Source organism: Grammomys surdaster, unplaced genomic scaffold, assembly GCF_004785775.1.
Source record: "Grammomys surdaster isolate TR1022 unplaced genomic scaffold, NIH_TR_1.0 125793, whole genome shotgun sequence".
NCBI lineage: Eukaryota > Metazoa > Chordata > Mammalia > Rodentia > Muridae > Grammomys > Grammomys surdaster.
This window is the reverse complement of record NW_021620624.1, coordinates 691501-708511: the sequence shown is the minus strand read 5'-3', so window position 1 is coordinate 708511 and position 17011 is coordinate 691501. Positions and strand designations below refer to the sequence as shown.

Here is a 17011-nt window from a genome sequence, read left to right as displayed (position 1 = left end):
TTTTTTTTTTTTTTTGGTTTTTCGAGACAGGGTTTCTCTGTGTAGCCTTGGCTGTCCTGGAACTCCCTCTGTAGACCAGGCTAGCCTCGAACTCTCAAACTCAGAAATCCACCTGCCTCTGCCTCCTAAGTGCTGGGATTAAAGGCGTGCACCACCACCGCCCGGCCTCTCATAGGAATCTTACAACATTGTTTTATTTTTGTCTTGTGACAAAAGAATTAAAAACCAGAAAATAATGCACGTCACTTCCATCTTTGTCCCAAGACATGAATTAAACCTGTTGCTACGTAGAGCCTTTGATGGGTAAGAACATTGAGCTGTCTAAGCACTTCCCAGAACTTACAGACTGCCTTCAGAATGGCTTAGTTTATTGTGCTTCAAAAAGATACTCGTTCTCTGCCTTGTTTGGAGCAAGTATCCTTTTTATTTCTTAGTTGAGAACTAGCAATTACAAGCAGTGGTCAGACTCCTAGCAGTGTGAGGTTAGGTGCTCCTCTCTTTTCCCTCTGTGGTCCGAGTAACCAGCCTGACTTTGACTAATTCAACACTCTCATCTCGCCTACACAAGTGCACTAATGCTTAGCGTTTTTTTTTTTTAAACCTCTGTTAGCTGTTTAGTCAAATGCAAAGAGTTTATCTGAAAAACTAACTTAGCGGTTATTAAAGATAATGAATACTATCTCCATTTAAGAGCTTAGCAACTGCAGTGAGACCATAGGACCCAACACTAACCTGACCTGAGTTTGTCTGTCACAAAAGCTTGGGCAGTTGGCTTAGTTTCCCTAAGCACTTCCTTCCAGAGTGTAATAGATTATTTTCTAGGGTCTTGAGCAAAAACGGTTTGTGCTTGTGACGTAGTTCTTTTTCCTGATCCTAAATTAGGACAATCAGAAATCTATCTAAAGTGACCTTTTCTTCCTAGAGACAAAGACAGTATGTTGCTGAGGTTCACCATGGAACTTGTAGGCTCAAGTGATCCTCCTTCCTCAGTGTCCAGATTAGCTGGGATGATATGTATGTGCCATCACCTTTGAGTTTAAATGACTTTTGTTTTTGAGTGTCCAACTTTGTAAATTTACATCTAATTAAAAAGTAAATGTGGAGAGAGCAGCACTGTGAGGCAGACCTCCTCTTAAACTGTGTTTTAGTTGAAAGGTGAGTGGTATACACACTTAATACTTGCATTCTTTTTCTTTCAAAAATAGAAATTCATCTATAAAAATATGTTTCTCACCTTTAGAAGTGAGTTGATGTTAACACATTCTGTATCAGAAGGGCGTTCACTTGATAGGGGAGATGGGAACCAGAAGACTCATTTACGATGCTTCCGGTCACTTTCTACCATTCACACACATGTCTGTCTTAAACAGGTCCCTGCATAGATTCCACCCCTTGGACAACCGAAGAACAGAAACTTTTAGAACAGGCTTTGAAAACATACCCAGTAAATACTCCTGAAAGATGGGAAAAGATAGCTGAAGCCGTTCCTGGCAGGACGAAGAAGGACTGCATGCGGCGATATAAGGTTGTGGGGTTAACAGACTCTCATTGGATCACGGTTTAGTTAGTGTTCTGTCAACTGATTGGGTGATAACTGTGCTGACTTCAATGTCAAAATAGTTGTATGCCAAGATTATTACAGGAACGTAAGACCAACCTTATCCCTGGCAGTTGTTGAACTCAACTTTTTGTTGGTCTGCTGGACAAGATCTCATTGTGTAGCCCAGGATGGCCTGAGCCTCCCTCTCCTTAGCACCAATCAGAGGCATGTGCCCCACATCACTCAGCTATGGTAGTATTCTCTGTGTTCTGGTGACAGAATTCTGATGCCAACAACCTTGTTTTCTCCTAGGAACTCGTGGAGATGGTGAAAGCAAAGAAAGCTGCTCAGGAGCAAGTGCTGAATGCAAGCAGAGCCAGGAAATGATGCAGGCAGTCTGTGCACTTGGCTGTGTGTGCACTTTTATAATAAAACTGAAAATACTGTACGCGTTTTCACTTGGAATTATAGTCATCATTTAAAAGTGTGCTGTTCCCAATACAAAGTTCAGCCGTGACACCAGACAATCAGGGTTGTAGACTTGGCCTCTGAAAGTACATGTAACAGACTAACACAAAAAGTGCCAAATATATTTTTATTTTTTCATTTGAACACTGGCAGTTTTGAAAACTTCCCGATCTCTTAGTTTTATAAATATATATGTGCAGAATATTTGGTCACAAAAATTAGTCACTAATCCAGCGCATGTTACTACAAATCTGGTTAAAATCTGGTAAGCGCTCAATAGGACCTATGGAGAGAAAAGAAGACAGTGAAAACAGTTAGGACAGAATTCCAAGTCCTTAGCCAACTCTATGTCCATGAGAAGAGCCAGGCTTACCAAGAGCAGCAATAGCCGGGCTTTTGTCATAGATGTACTTGGTGCACACTTCTCGAACCATCTCCGCATCCACAGCCTTCAATAGGGATGATACTATATCAGGACTTTTTGTAGTGAAAACAGATTCCACAGATGTGACTTTTCTACACTAAGTGAAGACCTGGGGACCCTCAGCCTTTATAGGTGACCTCTTTGCCCAAAACTCATTACTTACATCGATTCTTGCTTCAAGCTCAGGGATGGGAATTCTCCTGTTATAGCACAGCATCTGCCTCCCAATGTCTTCACAAATTGGAGTTGAACCTGTTCAGAGAAGGACATCTAGTATCCAGACAGACAGCAGCATCCTTCCCAGCAGGCCTGCCCTCCAAGCACCCACAGCAGCCCTTCCTCAGCCCTCACCGTCCAGCTGCAGCAGCATGTTTGTTTTCAGAAGGTTTTTTGCACGTGCAACCTCACTCTCAGTGACATCTGTACACAGACGCATCCTGAAACACATTGGGAAATGCTGGTTAAATCCAACTTGCTGACATAAAGAGCAAGATAGCATATACTATACCACAACATACAAAAAATTGTATTTCAATTCAGTGAAAGGCTGAAATTACTAATCTTAAAACTAAAGTACTAATTATTTTTCCAAGTACCATTAACATCTCAAAAATTCTAATTGTTAATTAGCAGACACAATAATTCAATGTAAAAATAGAATGACCACATTATGAAAGTAGTCTTGAGGCTTCAAATACTTGCCTGTGCCGTCGGTAAGAGAGAGGTGCGTCAGTGGGTCACCCCTTGGTTTCTCAAGACAAGTCAGCTGAGTGTAATAGCCCCATATTTAGCTTAATGGTCAAATACAACCCAGTTAGATAAGAGACGTAAGGCCCTTGATAATGAAGGAAATAAATTTCTAGGAACCACTTCATGTTTTCTGCCTTGGCCTACTAATGCTTTTGCTCAATGGTTCTCAACCTGTGGGTCACATATTAGATATTTACAGTTCATAACAGCAAAACTACAGATATGAAGTAGTAACAAAATAATTTTATGCTTGGGGTCACTACAACATGAGAAACTGTATCAAAGGGCCCCAGTGTTAAGAAGGCTGAGAACCACTGCTTTTGGTAACTTAAGTTTATATTCACTTCTCTAACCTGCCTTTCCAGGCCAAATTGTCTTTCTTTTCTTTGGGAAGTACTGGGGATTCAAACCAGGGCTCTGGGCATGTGAGCAAGTGGTCTACCACTGAGCTATGTCTCTGCTCCTCATGCTTTTACAAGTACTTTCCAAACTACTCGTTGGCTTGTTTATGTTTTAGCATATAATCAGCTTCACATGAGATTTAGAAGAAATATTTGTTGTTAAGAACTTTGCATTCAGCGGTCAGTGGTGGCGCACGCCTTTAATCCCAGCACTGAGTTCGAGGCCAGCCTGGCAGCCTGGTCTACAGAGTGAGTTCCAGGACAGCCAGAGCTACACGGAGAAACCCTGTCTCGAAAAACAAAACAAAACAACAACAACAACAAAACCTGTGCATCCACTTTAAAAGCTAAAGTTACCACCACATTAGGAAACTGGCCTAAAATAATACATTCTAGGTAAGACTTTTTAACTACTTAGAGTTTTTTCTCACCATTCTTTTTGTACAGCGTGCAGCATGTCAGCAACTGTGGCTTGTTCACAAACCATATAGAGTCCCCACAATCCTGTGTCTGTGTACGAAGTGTTGAAGGACTGGAAGCTGTGGCAGAGATTGCCATGACAAGTGAGCTGGGCCAGCTTGCTAGATAAATTCTGAAAAGGAAAAACAATCCAACTGGGTTTGTGAACTGGGCACATGGATCCAAATCCTCACAAAGAAGTGAGCTCTATAGCTATTAATGAGTGCTAACCCTGATGGTTTAACAGTTTCTGAGTTTGTTTTTAGAGACAGACTGTTCCACCTGGGTATCCATCCCATGTGCAGTCACCAAAGGTAGAAGAAGCTGATGTGGATGCCAGGAAGTGCATGCTGACAGGAGCCTGATATAGCTGTCTCCTTAGAGGTCTGCCAGAGCCTGACATATTCAGAGGCGGATGCTCACAGCTAAACCACTGAATTGATCACAGGGTTTCCCAATGGAGGAGTTAGAGTGAAGACTGAAGGAGCTGAAAGGGTTTGTGGCCCCATGAGGAGAGCAACAATACCAACCAACCAGAGCTCCCAGGGTCTAAACCACCAGCCTGGGAGCACATAGGGAGGGACCCATGGCTCCAGCTGTATATGTAGGGGAGGATGACAGTGTCAGGCATAGGTGGGTGAGGAAGTCCTTGGTCCAGTGAAGGCTGGACGTCCCAGTGTGGGGGAAATCGTGGGTGGGGAGGTGGGAGTGGGAGGGTGGGTGGGGGCATATCATAGAAGCAGGAGGAGGGGGGATGGGATAGGGAGTTCCTGGTGGGGGGAAATGGGGAAAGGGGATTACATCTGAAATGTAAATAAAATATCTAATAAAAATTATTAAAAAAAAGTGCAGACCGCTTGAATGTAGAATAAATTTGTTATTAGAAATTTAAAGTATGAAGGTAAACAATTCCATTAGTTTTAAAAATACAATATTTGGGAGGGGTGAGAGAGAGATGGCTCAGCAGACAAAGCACTGGCTGCTTCTTCTAGTGGACCCAGGCTCAATTCCTAGTACCCATGGTGGCTTTTGACTGCTTGTAACTCCAGTCCCATGAATCGCACGCCCTTTTCTCGCTCTCTTGGGCACCAGGCACATGTGGTACACAGACATATAAGCAGGCAAAACACTCATGCACATAAAAACAAATAAACAAAAAACAAAACTAGAGAATCATTGTGATGTGGTAAAGACAACAAATTAAGAAAAAATGTATAAGAACACTGCCAGAGGTACAAGCATACTAATAAATAATATTTGTGCTAATTCTCAGAGAATTTCATAAAGTGAACAATCTATTTCAATAATATCCACTCCTTATCCCCTCCCTCACCTCCTCCCAGACCCATCCCCTCCCCAACCCCCATTCCAACTTCATCCCCTTTTTTAAGTTATTTCCGTTCTGACTTAAATCTCTATGCTGTATAATAGCTTCTTTTTTTTAATTCATTCAAAATTTCTTTTTTTCCTAATTAGAAAGGCTGTGGCATTTGGAAGTTAGAAAACAAGTCAAACTTTCTGAACTAATCATGGGTGGAGAGCGTCTCTCCCTTCTATGGCGACTATCTTCCAGGCATCTACAGAGTGTGCCAGCTCGTCCTTACTCTAACACAGAGACAAACACAAAGGGAAGTAAGCTATCTGACAGCTTATTATGTTCTGGTGGGAAGAAAGTGCTGGAAATGAGATCTGTTTTAAAGACAATAATCTCGGGGGCATAGGTGGGAGAGGAAGCCCTTGGTCCCATGAAGGCTGGATGCCCCAGTGTGGGGGAATTCGAGGGTAGGGAGGTGGGTGCAGGAGGAGGGGGGATGGGAGAGGGGGTTTCTGGGTGGGGGGGAAATGGGGAAAGGGGATCACATTTGAAATGTAAATAAAATATCCAATAAAAAAATTTACATTTAGACAATTTTCATTATTTACCATGAAAAGTTACTTCAGAAGCCACTCACCATTCCTCCTCCAAACGAGCGGTCCCAGTTGCCTATCAGTGTGTTTGCAACCATGAGACAGATTGTGTCTGGGTGTGCCCAACCCACTGCCTCAATAGCTATGGCAAGGTGCGCCAGCGGCATCTTGTCATCCCTCACCCGAATCTGTCAGAATAAGCCAAACAGCCGGTTACGTCAGAACACTCTTACAGAATACTTGGATTACCGAGAAAGAAAAACGTGTAAGTCTTATGAACTTCGACGTTAAAATGCTCACTGTGACTCTTCACTATCAGGCAGTACTACACTGTGTGGTTCAGAAGATTTTTATGAGTTACAGAGTAAGTTTCTTTCATTGGACCATCTTGTTTAAAATTGCACCTGGTCAAAAGAGTTCCCTTATTTTACCAGTATCTTATATGGTTTTATTAATCCAAATTTAAATCTGTACTGGTGGTATACATACGTGCAGCTGCCAACATCAGACCTCGTCCCACAAATTACGATAAGCATCATAATGTGGCAAACTAGGCCTGATATATAAAACTGTAGTTAAGAAGTAGATTCACTGCAAGTTTTGGCTCTAATAGCAATCTCCACAACTGTACCCGTAGGGCAGCAGTGAAGCCGAGAACATACCCAATTCAAAAGCAAATCCCAGCCTTCTTAGTTATAAGGTAGCCTTTATACCCGCCACATTATAAATTTGGATTGTACAAAAGAGGACATCAGACTCAACGCAATGAAGTCACAGGTGGCTGTGAGCTGCCCAGTATGGATGGCAGGAACCCAACTCTGGCCCTCGGTGAGCCATGTCTTCAGCCCCTTTATACTCAGTGTTAAGTATAACTTAAGACTTCCAAAGGCCGATTTCTGATCTCTAACTTAGAGCTTAGCCTACCTCACTTCCAGTGAATTTGCAGGGAGGCAGAGCTGGTATATCTCCTTTGTGTCCGCACAAAGAGTCACCGAAGTGAAACTTTGCTAACTCCAGCAGTTCGTTATGGCAAACACCTAAAGTGAGAAAAACATTTTCTTACACGTCTAACAGCAGCACAGGCAACGCAAGTGAAGCAAGTGCAGGAGTGTGCGCTACAGTAAGGATGACAAGGAACACTGTGACGCCCTTCACTCACACGTCACGATCTCCCTTCCCTAAGCCTTTAAAGCAGCATCCCTCTCTGAGCAGCTGATGCTCACCCACATACAAATGTATTCACAGATAAAGACAGAGGGCTTGACACCCCCACTTTCTTTTTTGTAATCTGCCGGAAATGTTTTTATTGTCTTAGTAACTTTTCTAGGCTTGTTTCTGGAAGGACAAATGTCAGGCCAAAGAGTTCCAAGCCAGTTCAAAATTGTGTGTCTCACTCAGAAGACCCTGTTTCTACAGAAAATCAAGTTAAGTTATAAAAGTTCAGTGTGCATCCTAGGAAAAAGGCATTGCATAAGTTACCTGTTAAGTGGGAACGAATGAAAACATGGCTCCGTTTTTAAGAGTCATAAGCAGATATGCTTCGTTCTTTGAGTTCTGCCATCAGAACTCTGGAACCAAAACAACTCTCTACATTGTGAAGACATTTCTATTTTCCCATGTGCTCATGACTTGACATTCAAACCTCAGAGAATCACTAGGACCTTGCACTCCTTATTATCCAAAACATGAGACCCAAATACATCCCATCAGGGAAAGCTCTAGAACACAAGCTTAAAACTCACCATTCATCTCGAGCATCAACTTAAAAGTCTAGTCATTTGTATTTATGTATTTGAGGCAGGTCTAGCTACATAGCTCAGGCTAGCCTTGATCTTGTAATCCTATTGCCTTAGCTTCCAGAGTTCTGGAATTGTATGTATGGGCCTAAGCTTATGCAAATACTTTTAAAATATTACCATTAAGATTTGTTTAAATGGGGACTGGAGAGCTGGCTCAGAGGTTATGGGCTCTGGCTGCTCTTCCTGAGGACCCAAGTTCTGTTCCCAGCACCCACATGGCATCTCACAACCATCTGTAACTCCAGACCCCGGTGATCCCATTGCCTTCTGACCTCCGCAGGCACAAGGCACTATATGTGGTGTACATGCACGCATGCAAGCAAACACATACACATAAATCTTAACAGTATTTCTCTAAATCAAACTCTATTAAAAGCACAGCTTATATAGTTTCCAAAAAAATCTATGACGTAGCCAACACTGATGATGCATGCCTTTAATGCCAGCACTCATGTGGCAGAGGCAGGTAGATCTCAAAGCTCAAGGCCAGCCTGGTCTACGAAGTGAGTTGAGTTGTAGGATAGCCAGGGCTCCACCGTGAAACTTTATTTTGAAAAAAAAAAAAAACGAACAAACACATCTGTGATGTAAACACAACAGTCTTAGACAGTACTGTTTTTGGATTGCCACATAGGAAAGTCACTGGATATCGATCCAGAGGTAAGAACACAGAATCATAGCAGGACGGCAATGCCAAAGGATCAGTGAGAAACCAGGAAATAGTCCGTAGCCTGCCCATCTCTTCCCTCATTGTTTAGTTGTCAGAACTAGTAACTGTCATGGTTAAACAAGCCAGACACGCGGCTCCTACTCTAACTGCCCAATCTAAAATGCGGGAGATCTATAATTTTTTAAAGGAGCAGAGATGAAAACATGTATTTGCAGCTACACTCCCTGATGGCTAAGGACTAAATGGGACCTGAGACAAGAAATCAGAAAGGATCAGTAGAGACTTACACTGGCCTACTGATATAAACACCAACTTTATAAGTCATCAACTGAGGTCACATGGCGGCTTCAGTTGTACCAGCACTCAGAAAGAAGACTGAGGTAGGAGGATGGCTACAAGTTCAAGGTCACCCTGGGTTATATAACAAAACTGTTTCAAAACAACAAAAAAAAAGGGTAAGCCAATAAGACAAATCCTAATAATATAGGACACACCATTAACTTCAGCAATGTCCAAATGAACCTATGGACCAAAAATTTTGCTGTTAATAATGGCAGTGAGGCCCAACTACAGGGCAGTGTCCAGTGTCTAAGCCCAGTACCCAGTCTCGAGTTAATTTTCTTACATTCACAGACTTCACATGCCCCTACGTAAATCGATGCCACTTAACATGTTTTGATCTGCGTCACGCATTGTCACAGCTCCGTGTACCTCCCTGTGTGGTACTAGTTGCTCCTGAGTGCATGGCTGAGCACATGAATGGATGGATATACCCATTCCATGCTTGACCATGGATGAAGCTACTTCTCAACTAAAGAGCTCAAGACTCTATACAACACTGTCCCCCAAGTTAACTGTCTCCAGCTTGTCGCCAGCATTAGTCCTCTAAGTAAAGCTCCTGTGTGGACATTTACATCCTGAATGGACTGTTAAGTTTTTCTGTAAATGAAACCTACAAGGGGGTCAAGTTCCATTGTTCCACATTTTTCTAATAAGCAACTTAGAATACTTTGAGGACGTGTGCTGAGACATAACGCACCTCCAGCAGCAGCCAGCACGATTCTCGGTCCCTTGTAGTGAGTGGTTATGTAATCCACTAAGTCCTTACGATTTATAGATCTGTAAACAGAGTAAGGAAAAGATTTACTTATTTCATCTTATTTTACAGACAAGGTCTCATTCTGTAGCCCAGGCCAACCTAGAACTCACAGAAATCTTCCTGTCTCATAGGCCACCACACCTACAAGTAAAGCAACTTTAAAGGAAATATGAAGCACAGATGTTCACACTGTATGTGAAATATATAGAACTTAACTTAAAGGTATTCTAAGTGCTGAAAGCAGTCACAAAAGTAGCAAAAGTTCTGCTCTTTATATCAAGAAAGACATATGCACCAACATTTCTTGTTTCATTTCCAAGTTTCTAAGCACAGCTAACCACAATTTTAAATTATCAGGGTGAGAGTTATCAGTGAAATGTGTGTTCTGAAACACACATTTTTGGTTTGTATATGTCATAAGTTTTGTGCAAAATCTTCCCATGGGAAATACACCTACTTGATGTTTTCAGTTGGTCCCAGAATGGTCCGTCCAAGTGCAGTATTTTGATAGGCTGTGGCATGGAGATAATCAAAAACCACTTCTTGCAAGTTGGTTTCAACTTCCTGCATCTCTCTAAGGATGACTCCACGTTCACGTTCAATCTCTGCCTCTCCCAACGTGCTGTTCTGAATTATGTCAGCAAGAATTTCTACAGCTGATTGGAAAAAAAAAATAATAAAACAAGCATTAAAATCTCTTAAACCAACATCAAAAGCATGACACTATCATTCAATACTGAACATGTTTATTTAACTTAATTAGAACACTAAAATAAATAGAAAATCAAAACCCTGTTGTACAGAAGAACTTACAGAAAAACCTAAACACTATCACTTTATAATCGGGCTGTTAATACAGATGGTTCTAAATAAAAAGTATGAAATAGTCAGGTGGCGGTAGTCCAGCAAGGTGGTGGTGGTACACACCTTTAACCCCAGCACTCAGGAAGCAGAACAGGCAGATCTCTGAGTTTAAGGCCAGCCTAGTCTACAGAGGGAATTCCAGGACAGCCAGATACATACATTGGTAGAAACATTTCTACCCATTTTCACATAGCAATGAAGCTGCGATGGAACATAGAATCACTATATCCAAAATATGCCTTCAGGAGCTGTGTCTGCTCCATCCCTCATGAGGTAAAAGGCCAAAGGTGAAGTACACTTTATGGAGAAAATCTCCAAGAAAGATAAGGTTAATTCACCTCATTTCGATAGCAACATAAATTGTATTAAAGATAAACATATAAGCCTTGGTCTCCTTGCTCTGCGCTAATGTAAATTCTCTCCCTTGTTTCAGTTCACTTCACAGGGCCCTGTCTGAGCCAATTCACTTCAAATACCAAGAACAGGATAAAACAGGCTGTTGGAGAAAGCTCATAGTGAGATGACTGTGAAACAGGAAAATTATCAATTTCATTTTTTTTATCATCACCAATAAAACCCAGACGGGAAAATCATAATGCAAGACAGGAAGTGAGGGAGAGCTGTGGATGTCTGGGGCCAGGATCCCTTTGCAAGACCTTGGTTTATGTGGGACTAGTAGTCTAGACTGAAAGTTCCTAAAGTGCTATTTGTTTGAAACAAATGTTTCTTCTGATGTCTATTCCATTCTCTATGTTGGTAGAGCAGTACCTATATGTCAGTGAGACTGTCCAATTTTCTTATGTCGAGAATGGATGAGCATAACAACCTGGCCGTAGTCTAGAGCCGGGAGCACCTATAACCTCATGCTAGCCAGTGACATGAGGATCCATGAACGTGCTGACCACCTATACAGATAAATCTGGATGAGCCAGGTTCTGTGAGAGCTATGGCTCAAAAACCAATGCGGAGAGCAACTGATGTCAATCACTGGCTACACATGACACAAAGAGTCCTTGTGTGGATTACCACGCATGTGATGAAACTGACAAAACCCTACAGTAACTAAACTTTTAGAGCAATACAACTCATTACAACTCTGCAGCCATAAAGTTAATAATTTCAGTAACTAACTTTGCAATGCTATTTCATTTTTAATTCTTCAACTGGAAAAATGTTTTCTGTAATATACTGAAGATGTTATACAAATTGCTGTGCTATCTTGTCAACACAATTATTTTATTTTTATAAAAATTTTTTTCTATTTTGCAAATATAATCATTAATAAGTAAATAATATATGTAAACATTTGTTAATTTTTCTCAGGACTAACAGTTTTGCATCAAGGAATAAAAGTGATTAAGACTGTGGAAGAACTAACTATGTTTAAATCAGGTATAAGAATCCTTTCAGTACAAGTCTTCAGTCTGTATCTGGAGGAAAACTAAGATCAGGCACCTCTCTGGGGTTTTTTGTTATGGTTGCTGCTGTTTTGCTTTTTACTTTTCTATCAGTTTTACAACAGATATACAAAAACCACAGTGCTAAATTACGTCTGAACCTTTATGAAAATCATTTTTTCTGCAGTACAGATAACAATACCTCTTGGCAGATCTTTGGAGAACGCTTTGGCGTAGTAGACAGTCTGTTCTCTGGAGGTGTAGGCATTAAGATGGGCACCCATATTCTCAATCTCAAGTTCAAGGTCTAACTGGGACCTCTTCTTAGTGCCCTTGAAATAAAGGAGGGAGCACAGTTAGGATACTTTCCTTTTACCCTTCATCTCTTCTAAACACACCAGATAATAAACACACTGCACAGAAGCCAGCGTCGGTCATACAAGGACAAGTTTGTAAAGTACATTAGGTTGCACAAAACACTCATTAAAAATGGTTTTTGTGCTTGGCAGTGGTGGCGCACGCCTTTAATCCCAGCACTTGGGAGGCAGAGGCAGGCAGATTTCTGAGTTCGAGACCAGCCTGGTCTACAGAGTGAGTTTCAGGACAGTCAGGGATATACAGAGAAACCCTGTCTCGAAAATCCAAAAATAAAAAAATAAATAAATAAATAAACAAATAAATAAATGCTTTTGTATTCCTATATCCCAAGAGAGAACCCTTCCTTCAATGTCAGAAAGTAATTATCATAAATTATTTCAAATGCAATGCTGGAAACATAAAAGCAGCCTGTGGCATGTTACTGAAGTAGCTCCTGTCTGTAAAACACAGTATTTATGCTGCTGAGGTCCCCTCACAGAGGACGCGTGGGGCAAAGTCTCACAGCTTGCCTTGAAAGCCATGTGCTCCAGGAAGTGAGCGGTGCCGTTGTTCTTCTCATTCTCATACCGACTTCCAGCGTCGATCCACAGCCCAACCTGAAGGAGAACCAAACGGTCAGGCAAACTCCCTGCATCTGGAGAGATGGCTCAGCTGTTAAAAGCATTCACTGTTCTTACAAAGGACCTGAGTTGGGCAAGCACCATGTTAGGTAGCTCACAACCATCTGTAACTGAAGCTCTGCAGTGTCTGAGATGGTCTTCCGCCCTTCCCGGGTACGTCTACTCACAAACACAGTCCCATAATAAAGTTTCGGAGAAACTTGCCAAGGCAAAGTAATCAACAAACCGCCAGCCAACTAAAGAGCTGCAGTTGTGTCTGCTCCCTCCCAAACGAGGTACAAACTAAAGGCTGTAGCGGTCACTTACTGTGCATGTTGACAGCCCAGAGTTTTCAGAAGCTACTCTGAGTCCATTTTCCAAACATGTTACTTGTGTCTCGGGAACATTCAGAACAACTTGTGGAGCAGCTTGTGTACTTCTTAGTCGGTACCCTCCAAAATACAATGACTGATGAGCAGAGGAGGAGGAAAGAGAGCAAACATTACCATTCTGGTATTCAATGTCAACCCAAAACAAAAAAGCCTCAAATAGACTCACTCCAAAAACACTTTCCTAGACGGGGGGATGGGGGGGAGGGGGAAGGGGGTCGTAATTTTTGTGTGTTTGCATGTGCACGCCTGTGTGTGTGTGTGTGTGTGTGTGTGTGTGTGTGTGTGTGTGTGTTTGGCAGAAAGCATGGAAAATGAGGCCCCAGTTCTGGACAAAACTTTTTCCTCAACTTTGGTTCCACTGGGCTCTAGCACTAGCCTAGTGTGATGGTTTATATATGCTTGGCCCAGGGAGTGGCACTACTAGAAAGGTGTGGCCCTGTTGGAGTAGGTGTGTCACTGTGAATGTGGGCTTTAAGACCCTCATCCTAGCTGCCTGAAGCCAGTATTCTGCTAGCAGCCTTCAGATGAAGATGTAGAACTCTCAGCTCCTCCTGCACCATGCCTGCCTGGATGCTGCCATGTTCCTGCCTTGATGATAATGGTCTGAACCTCTGAACCTGAGCCAGCCCCAATTATGTCCTTATAAGAGTTGCCTTGGCCGGGCGATGGTGGCGCACGCCTTTAATCCCAGCACTTGGGAGGCAGAGGCAGGCGAATTTCTGAGTTCGAGGCCAGCCTGGTCTACTGAGTGAGTTCCAGGACAGCTAGAACTACACAGAGAAACCCTGTCTTGAAAAACCAAAGAAAAAAAAAAGAGTTGCCTTGGTCATGACGTCTGTTCACAGTAGCAAAACCCTAACTAAGACCCCTAGGGAATGTTCCTTAAGCACCTGCTCTCTCAAACAAGCAACACTACTGAGAACATGCCTTTCTCTCCAGGAACAGGAGCACTCACTACATTACCCGGCAAGAAACACACCGGATTCAAGGACCTCTCACAAATGTTTCATATTCACTAAGGAAAAAAGTCAAGAAACTGAAATAAAAATATAAAAGTAAGTATGCAGAAGTGAGGCAGGACGCTACCGCTGACAAAGGACATGTGTGGGCAGGGACAGACAGAAACAAGACAGACGCTCCAAGTACACTCTGCCCTACTGGTGTGACTTCAGACCTTCACCTTCTAAGCAGCTTTTTCTTTTCACATTGAAATGAGAAAAACATATTTGCTAAACCCTGACTCAAAAATCTGAGATTGACCTAGCCACCAGGTATGGACGATACTGTGGTGGTGTGAAGAGGAATGCCCCCCACAGGTTCATAGATTTGAACACTTGGTCATCAGGGAGAAGCACTACTAGAAGGTTGGAGGAAGTATGCCACTGGGTGAGTTACGGGTTTAAAATGCCCAAGCCAGGCTCGCTGTCTGTCTGTCTGTCTGTCTGTCGCTATCTCTAGCCAACCCAGATGCAGAACTCTTGGCTCCTTCTCTACCAAGCCTGGCTATGTGCTTCCTGCCATGATGACGATGACCTAAACCTCTGAACTGGAAGCCAGCCCCAGTGAGTGTGTTTTCCTTTATAAGAGTTGCCATGGTCATGGTGTTTTATCACAACGATAGAAACAGGTACTTAAGAAACTTCTACTAACCTGCACTGTCCTGCTTCTCTACCCAAAGGCTTTCGCTCCCTGATCAAACAATGTACCATGACACGACTGCCCTATTGTGTAGAGGCAGGCAGATCAGTGTTTGAAGCCAACCTGATCTACAGGACAAGTTCCAGGACAGTCAGAGATGTTACACAGAGAAACCCTGTATGACAAGTATGTCTCAAAAAAAAAAAAAAAAACCCACAAAAACAAAAACCAAAGCCAACTTCAAATTCGTAAAGAGCTTGTCCTGGTTTCCTCTTCTTGGGTGAGAACAGCTGGACATACAGTTCCATTGATAATAACCTACTAACATACACACAGAGAGAGAAAATGAGACAGAGAGAGGGGTAGTGTCACAGTCCTACATCCGTTTGGAGCAAGGCAACTCTCAAATAAGAAATACGTAGAGATAAAAATTTGCTCAACTGAGGATGAAGCTTGTCTTAAGTGGAAAAGCGAGTAACATTTCTCACTGATCTCCAATTTACAAGCACTACGTTTTTGGTGATCCACGGGTCCTTTTCCCAACTCCGGCAGGTCACGTGGGAGGGGGAGCAGCCGCCCCGCCCCCTCTGCGGCCCGGCCGCCGGCGCCCAGGGGTAGGGGATCCAGAGGCCCGGCCCAGAGCGCACCGGGAGCCGCTGGGCACGGCAGAGCGAGGCTCACCTGAGCAGCGGCGCGGCGAAGCGGAAGCCTTCGTGTAAATCCCCACAGGCGCTGCCGGGCCACCGGCAACAGCGTCCGGGATACAGCTGCCGCCGCCATCTCTGCTGTGGATAAGGAAGACAGGTACTTCCGGGTCGTGACTCTAGGCCTCAGAACAGGACGTTGGCTCCACCTCGTGGCGGCCATGGGAATTGCAGCCTTTGAAATTCCTTTGCTTCTGAATCTGGGTTTAGTACCCCAATCCCTTCACCCCTTGACTCCCTCCCCAATTCACTTCAAAAACTCAGGAGGTCTGTAGAAACGATGTGCAAGGCACACAAGGGACAAAGTGAAAGGAACCTGGTATCCCCAGACGGTTGGAATTAATCGGAAAGAACCAGTGCGGGAGGGACAGACATGGTTGTTCATTGTTGTTCTAATGTTTGTAGCTTTGCTTATTCCATTCCCATAGCAATTCCTTTGGCAAGATTGCTACTGAAAGACAGACCTTTACAAACCTAATCTTACATTCTGTTACGAAGATTTAATGTTGTTTGCTTCCAAGTCTTAGGGCTCTGCCTAAATAAACTGCTTATTCACATGCCTGGGTGCCTCTTTATCCACGTACACTTTAATGAAACTAAAATTTGTTAAATAGACACCTCCATCATGTGTTTCAGGGCTTGAGGTGTAACAAAAATAGCAAGCACTTTTTTAAATTAAAATTTTTAATTTAATTTATTATTATGTGAAGGGGTGGGACGTGCCACTGCAAGCCTTGGAGGTCAGAAGACATCTTTATGCAATCAGTCGCCTCTTCTGCCTTTACATGAGTTCCGGGGGGTGGAACTCAGGTGGACAGGCTTGCTCTGCAAGTGACTTCCTGCTGAGCCTTCTCGAAGGCCCCTATTCTAATTTTACCGTGGGGCCTGAGGCATTGACGGCCTGTTTAACACTAGAGAGTGTGCTCTGTAACTCTAGAAGTTGGACTTCTGTCTAACTTGTCCCCTTGTGTCCTTTTCCACCTGACGACCTGTCTTCCCCACCCAGGCTCTTAGCTATCCACCACTAGACGTGAAAATCCCTTCGGCTCCTCAATGTCAATTTGTACAAAATAGAATTCCTGCCTTCCCCCTACATCTCTCCCCACAGCTGTAATCACACGTAGTCACATGTCCCTTCATCCCAACATCCAAACCCAAAACTCCATGTCATATTCGGAGGCCTTTGACCTCTGCATGTGCTCTCTTGCTATTTTACTGTTAGCCATTCTGAATCTAGTGCTGAAGTTTAAACAACTGCCCTCCATCTGGTGGCGCTGTTCACGAAGGCTGTGTAACCTTTAGGCATTAGAGTCTTACCGTAGAGTCTTACCTTACATCCTTGGGCACCGACCCTGGAGGTTTCATAGCCTGGTCCCACTTCCGGATCTCCCTGCTTCTGAGCCGTGATGCAGTGTGATAGTACCTGTTCCTGCCACCCTGCCGAACTTCAGGTTCTTTTATCACAGTGATAGTAAAGAACACTAGAACAGATGTAATCTCAGCAGTTTGAATTTGCATTTC

At 43.1% G+C, this 17011-nt stretch overlaps 2 protein-coding genes across 2 annotated transcripts in view; one reads left to right on the top strand and one right to left on the bottom strand.

Annotated features, from left to right (window-relative positions):
• The window catches only part of Dnajc2 (DnaJ heat shock protein family (Hsp40) member C2), a 25484-nt gene extending 23479 nt beyond the window's left edge, over nt 1–2005 (top strand). Inside the window, exons 16-17 of the mRNA XM_028789178.1 lie at nt 1371–1525; nt 1853–2005. Of these exons, the coding sequence (XP_028645011.1) occupies nt 1371–1525; nt 1853–1927 (230 nt within the window). The 3' untranslated portion in view covers nt 1928–2005. The remainder of the gene's footprint in view (nt 1–1370; nt 1526–1852) is intronic.
• Nucleotides 2006–2116: 111 nt separating this feature from the next.
• On the bottom strand, nt 2117–15575 carry Pmpcb (peptidase, mitochondrial processing beta subunit). The gene is made up of 13 exons (XM_028789163.1): nt 15468–15575; nt 13084–13224; nt 12667–12753; nt 11982–12111; nt 9976–10174; nt 9459–9538; nt 6875–6987; nt 5995–6138; nt 4015–4175; nt 2784–2869; nt 2596–2684; nt 2382–2457; nt 2117–2291 (listed from the first exon to the last, which is right to left on the bottom strand). The coding sequence occupies exons 1-13, from the start codon at nt 15564–15566 to the stop codon at nt 2227–2229; spliced, it is 1470 nt and encodes a 489-aa protein (XP_028644996.1). The 5' UTR covers nt 15567–15575; the 3' UTR covers nt 2117–2226.
• Nucleotides 15576–17011: the final 1436 nt, after the last annotated feature.

Excerpts from the sequence above, each read along its gene's own strand:
- Pmpcb (XM_028789163.1), bottom strand. The coding sequence starts at position 15,566 with ATGGCGGCGGCAGCTGTATCCCGGACGCTGTTGCCGGTGGCCCGGCAG. Across the intron at positions 12,754-13,083 it reads CTGGGCTGTCAACATGCACA|GTTGGGCTGTGGATCGACGC; the intron begins GTAAGTGACCGC and ends GTTCTCCTTCAG. Across the intron at positions 2,458-2,595 it reads AGCTTGAAGCAAGAATCGAT|GCTGTGGATGCGGAGATGGT; the intron begins GTAAGTAATGAG and ends TCCCTATTGAAG.